The sequence below is a fragment of the Punica granatum genome, chromosome 6, assembly GCF_007655135.1.
Source record: "Punica granatum isolate Tunisia-2019 chromosome 6, ASM765513v2, whole genome shotgun sequence".
Lineage (NCBI taxonomy): Eukaryota > Viridiplantae > Streptophyta > Magnoliopsida > Myrtales > Lythraceae > Punica > Punica granatum.
The window spans coordinates 5,341,683-5,347,682 of record NC_045132.1 but is presented as its reverse complement, the minus strand read 5'-3'; the positions used below and the strand labels follow the sequence as shown (position 1 = coordinate 5,347,682).

At 51.2% G+C, this 6,000-nt stretch overlaps 1 protein-coding gene across 1 annotated transcript; it reads left to right on the top strand.

The window, feature by feature from the left end:
* The first annotated feature begins 2,920 nt into the window (after positions 1–2,920).
* LOC116212081 (extensin-like) lies at positions 2,921–3,577 on the top strand. Its single transcript, XM_031546667.1, has one exon. The coding sequence runs from the start codon at positions 2,921–2,923 to the stop codon at positions 3,575–3,577; it is 657 nt and encodes a 218-aa protein (XP_031402527.1).
* The last annotated feature ends 2,423 nt before the right edge of the window (positions 3,578–6,000 follow it).

Sequence of the window (6,000 nt, the reverse complement as noted above, 5' to 3'; positions counted from 1 at the left end):
AATGGGAATAAAAGGGGCAGGATGAATCCGACATGACAATTATTGACCATTAATCAAAATATATTGTGGTATACGACGGAAAGATATTAGCAAGGTAAGGAATTGATTAGTGGACACAAATCCACTGTCCTTGTCTCATGTCTCTTCAACTAGGAGTTGACACGTGTCTTAATAAAAGATTAATAGCACATATTTTCCTTGAATGCATATGGGTGCACTCACGGGATTCCTCTCTCTCCCCCACGAATGCACATATACATGTCTTTGCAAGTATACATGTCCCATGTTTGCTGAATTTGTTGTAAATATTAACTTCGTCATTTCAAACCAATTGCACATGTGCAAAGTTCGTTGAACTTATAACTAACGTTTGAAAGGAGTTCCCTTGAGCAAAAAACAAAAAAAGAAAAAGTAAAGAAGAAGTTCCAAAAAAAGAATATAGGAGAAATCTTAACGTTTGAGAAAAGAAAGCATCCGAGAATTTGAGTTCTGGTAGTATATTAAAATAGGCGTGCGCATGCGTGCCCCGTCAAGACGAAATTCGGGTGCGCACAGCTTGGCGACTCCACTGGAGACACTTAGAGGGTTCGGGCTCGTTCCCGCTTGCTTTGTTTGCTTGTTTATTTATCGCTTTTCGCAATTTCCCGCTTATCTACTTTACGCACTTTTATTTCTCGCACGCACATTGCATATCATACTAGATTCAGGTACCTACCGGTCGTGTCCCACGACCGATTTTAGGAAACACAGGTTAGATAGGGGTTCCGAGTAAGGGTACGTCGCACGGTTGGACCGTCGATTAGACCCCCAAAGATCCCCGCTCGATTTCAAGGAATTGACACCCTTGAGTCGGGAGCCCCCATCCTTACGTAGCACGGTCCCTGTAGTACTAAAACCATGCATTCTGCAGAAGCTCCACGCCATCCTCTAACCCGACTCCAACAACAATCCTTGAGTCGGCCTGTGCGCCAATTTGAATTTTTCTGTTCTTGAGAGAGATGTGTGATGTATACTATTCATTAAGCCGTGGGCATTTTTATTTTCTACATGCATGCATCATCCAATTTCAAAATTAGGGTGTCATTTGTATTGACTAGTCTTAAGTCGATTTTCCTTTCATCTTGGTAAGGGATGTCACACCCGATCTCCTGCCCGCGCCTCGACAGAGTCACACCACCGCTCGAGGAGATTACCCGTATATGGGGAGCATTACGCCCAGTCGACCGCCGTTACATCTCTACGTTCATAGGGGATATCCCTTTGTTGGCTACTCGGCAAGTTGATTGGAATTTCCTCGAAGCCGCCATCGCATTCTGGAACCCAAGTCGTGCCGTCTTCGACAAACAGGGTACCGAGCTCACGCCAACCATTGAGGAGTACCGGACACTCATCGGTCGAACCGCAGTTGTCCACGGCATTGTAGAACCCAACTTCCACACCGCCCGACCAACCCTAGTCTCACGCCTACTCGGGGTTCCCACGACTCGTTTGAATGCTGAACTCGCATACTTCGGCAGCACGGAGATTGCAATCGAGAAACTCCTATTTTTTATTGAGTCACGAGCGCATAGGGTCCAGGGGGATTTTCTTCGAAAGGATTTATGTCATGCTGTTCTATTGCTAATCTTTGGGACCCTCTTATTCCCTCGCTCGCATAGTCTCATCGATGCTGCCTTGGTCAGCGTTGTCCTCCAAGTGGTCGGAGGGCGTGGTTATGAGGTAGCCCTCGTGGCTGAGACCATCCGGTCCCTCGACCGCGTCTTGGGAACATGCGACCGAAGGATAAGAGGATCCCCTATGCTTTTACAAATTTGGCTTCAAAGTCACGCAAACCCTCTACGTCTGTTGCGCTCGATTATGTATTTTAATGGTCCGGAGTCAATTATTTCTCGATTGCTACCCCTCCTGCGTGTGGAAGAACGCAAGGTCTCTGAGTGGATCAAAATTTTTCGTGAAATAGCACCTAGGGGCTTCAAGTGGCGTGCCGCGTGGATGCCACCCGGACCCATGGCCCTTAGGTGTCCTGATTTTTATGGAGTCCCACTCATGAGTCATGCGGGGTCCACCACTTATTTTCCGACGCGAGTAGTGAGGCAGCTTGGTGGCTTACAGACGGTCTCCGAGGATACGGCGCGAACTAGATTTGAACATACTTGGCGGGAGGATCAGACACCTGCAGATCGCCAAAGTAACGTCAAACAGGTCCTGGATGTGTGGCGAACTGTGATTACCGAGCGTCCATACTTCCCCGAGCATCCGACCCTTGATGAGCGGGATTTCCAAGCTATAGAAGAATACATCATTCGCTTCTACTGATGGGGTCCGGCAGCACAGAAGGATCTCGTCAACTCTCCACGAGTCGAAGATGGCGAGTCACCCGGCGCAACTCCCACTCCAAATATGGCCATCCAAGCCGAGCTCACTCATCTCAGATCCGAAAGAGATCATCTTCATCGAGAAGTCGCAGAGAAGGGCGAGCAGCTTGTTGATCAATGCCAACTACAGAGAGAGCTCGCCCAGACCCGTGCCGAGCTACAGAGGCGCGATCAGGAATTGGCACGAGTAAACACCGCTTTGGAGAGGTCCAGGAAAAGGGCCCGCGGGGGTCCATATACACCTTAGGATGACGCCCCCGCCAGACCCTCGAACTAGGGCTCTCCATGGCAATGGTTGCTTGCTCCCCGGCTGAGGTGGAAGATCGATTTAGGACTATTTTTTTTAAAATTTGCATTATGTTTTGGATCATTTGGAGTCAATGCAAATGACAGCATTAGTTTTCAAAATTCATGCATTTCATGCATTCCCTCTTTTATTCAATACTTTATTCATTTTAAAGAGAATCTTTACTCACGCACTTATGGAATCCAGGTGTTAACAACTAGCGGCACCTCACCGATATCCCACTCGTTTTCAGCAAAGAATGGCAGATGAAAATCAACTAGCTGTCTTTGAGGAGGATACGCCTCCCACTCCAATTCATTCTCAAGCACCAACTATGCATGCGCCACCACCACACGTGCCCCTTGCAGGCGTGTCACCAGCACATCGGGGAGCTTCCCCGACTCATCTTCTGCCACCTGCATCTTCGGGCCCACACCCGGCATATTCTGGAGGGCAGCCATCTTCTGCAGTTGATGATCATGCACGTATTGCAGTACTTAAGAGCACGGTCAATCAACTGGCTGTCACCATGGCTACCAATATGGCCGAGCTCATGGCCCTATTGAAAGGCCCAAATCGCGTTTCTTCGAGCTTCACCCCACCTCCTGGGTACGGGCCAGCGGTCGATCCAAGCCCATGGGCCCAGCCGACCTTGATTCCTGATAATGGAGATACGTCTGCCCCAACGATAGTGAACGCGCCAGCGGCCCATCCGGTTAACAATCTTCCAGCACCACCTGCTTCAACGACAATGTTGGAACCGTCTATGCTAGTACCTCCACTGATCTCCACGTCAGTCTCGATTCCACTCTCTGCGTCGGTCCCAGCTCCGACTTCCGCTGTCCCACCGCCAATCATATTCCTGCCTACAATTGCCCAGGCTCCTGCTCACACTGCTGAACCTCCCCCGTACTAAGCTCCACAACCCCATATCGGCCTTTCTTACCAAGCTCCATCTCCCATAAATATAGCTTACTCTGAACCGAGCACGCTGAACCACGCGGCCCCTAGAGCTCCACCCACAAATTTTCTCCCGGAAACGGGGACTGAACAGGAATAGAGATTGAAGAAGTTGGAAGAGAATATCCGAGCCCTACAGTCAGGCGGCTCCCGCCTCGATGCCGGCGATGGCGATTGGAGTCTTTTCCCAGGTATGCAGCTACCCCTAAAGATTAAGGTGCCTGAATTCCAGAGGTACTACGACACAACCGACCCTCGTCACCATCTCCGTCACTACCGGGGAAAAATGCTGCAGTACTGGGACTACGAAGAGTTCGTCATCCATACGTTACAGGATAGTTTGGCAGGAGCGGCTCTGGATTGGTACATGTCACTGAAAGCTGCGGATATCCCCACATGGGCAGACCTCTCGAGCAAATTCATCGACCAGTACAGGTACTGTGCGGAGACGCCCCCGACTCTGCTGGAGCTCAGCACGATAGAGATGACCGATGACCAGGGCTTCGAGGCCTATGCAGTGAAGTGGCGGGCTAGAGCGGCGAAGCATGTCCCTCCGATCAGTGAGGCACAGCAGATCCAATTACTCCGCTCCACTCTTAAAGGGGCCTACTACTTGCACTTATTGGCCCACACGTCTTCATTCTCCAACCTTATCGACGCGGTAAAGAAGCTCGACATCGGCATTAAGCTCGGCATGATAGAAGGTCCGGCCGAGAAAAAGGAAGGAGAGTCCTCGAAGAGGGCCGCCACTGGGACAGCAGGAAATAGGAGAGGGAAAGACACGTCCGTCAATGCTGTCAACTCAGGGCGCCAGGCCCCCCAACAATATTCCGTAAGCTACACGCCTGCACCACCGGCCACTCAAGCGTATCCCCTACCTTCGATGCATTATCAACAACAACTCCCAACGCAGCAAGTTTACTATTCCGCCCTGCCGGCTGCCTTTCCGTCGCCGGTCCCGCAGCAATACGCCCATAATTATGCCCCTGCTCCTCCTTCGATTCAACAAAGTAGGCCCCCGGCTTTGAGAACTCCTCAACTGGTGCAACGGACTCCGGCTCCGCAGGACCAACAGGGCATCGCAACACAAACGCGGCGTAAACAGTTCACACCCCTGCCGGCTCCGCTCTCCTACATATACCGGCAACTCCTCGCGGGTAACAAGATCCGATCGATAGCACCTAACCCTGATTTCGACCCAACCATCCAGGATCAGAGTCGGCGCTGCGAGTACCATCAGGGCGCACCCGGTCACACCATCGACAATTGTTGGAAATTACGGGAGAGGATCCAACAGATGATTGATGACAAGCAACTCACGTTCAACGCCGTCAAACCCCCGAACGTGCAATCAAATCCTCTTCCCGATCACGGGTCAAGCTCGGGACCCAGCATTAACATGATCGGTGTTTACGCTATAGGGGAGTACGAGACCAGACAGGAGGCACCAGCCCCGTTCGTGATCGAATATGTTCCTGTAGAAACTAGTGTAGGGTACGCAGGGTTCGATGCCACGCCCGCCCCATTCGTGATAGAAGTCCCCGCACGAGAGCCATATCAAGATAGCAAGGTCCCGTGGACCTAAAAGGAAGTGTTGGGAACCTTGAGCGTCAATTTAACGTCATGGGCGTGACGCGCTCGGGTCGAGTCTACGAAAATCCGAAGGCCGCAAACAAAGGGAAAGCCCTGGCAGTGCCCGGAGTCGCCCCGGAAGCCTCGTCTATGCCCCAGAAGAAGGTGACTGAAGAAGAAGCTGAGACCTTCATGAAGATTATTAAGGCAAGCGAGTACAAGGTCGTTGAACAAATGGGCAAATCTCCAGCCCACATTTCACTATTCGCCCTCCTCTTGGGTTCAGAGCCACATCGTGAAGCGCTTCTAAAGGTCCTGACAGCAGCGCAGATCCCCAAAGAGACGGCTCCGGAGCGGATTGAAGAGACTATCAGTTCGATCTTCTCCAATAACATTTCATTCTCAGATGATAAACTTCCCTCAGAATGGTGGGCACACTCGCGAGCACTACACATTGTCTGGAAGTGCAATAACTTGATCATCGGTCGGGTCATGATCGACAATGGCTCGGCACTCAATGTTTGCCCGGTTTCCACGCTGAAGCAGATGAACGTGGACTTTAACAGCATCCGTCCGAGCAAGACTGCGGTTCGAGCCTTCGATGGCTCGCGGAGGGAAGTAAATGGAGAGATCGACCTGGTGATCGAGGTGGGTCCCTGCTCATTCGCTGCTACGTTCCAAGTCCTAGACATTCCGAGTGCTTTCAGCTTGTTGCTCGGGAGACCGTGGATCCATGCGACTGGCGCCGTTCCTTCGTCCCTACACCAAAGGATCAAATTCATCGCAGAAGATCGACTTATCACGGTC

Excerpts from the sequence above, each read along its gene's own strand:
- LOC116212081 (XM_031546667.1), top strand. The coding sequence starts at position 2,921 with ATGGCAGATGAAAATCAACTAGCTGTCTTTGAGGAGGATACGCCTCCC.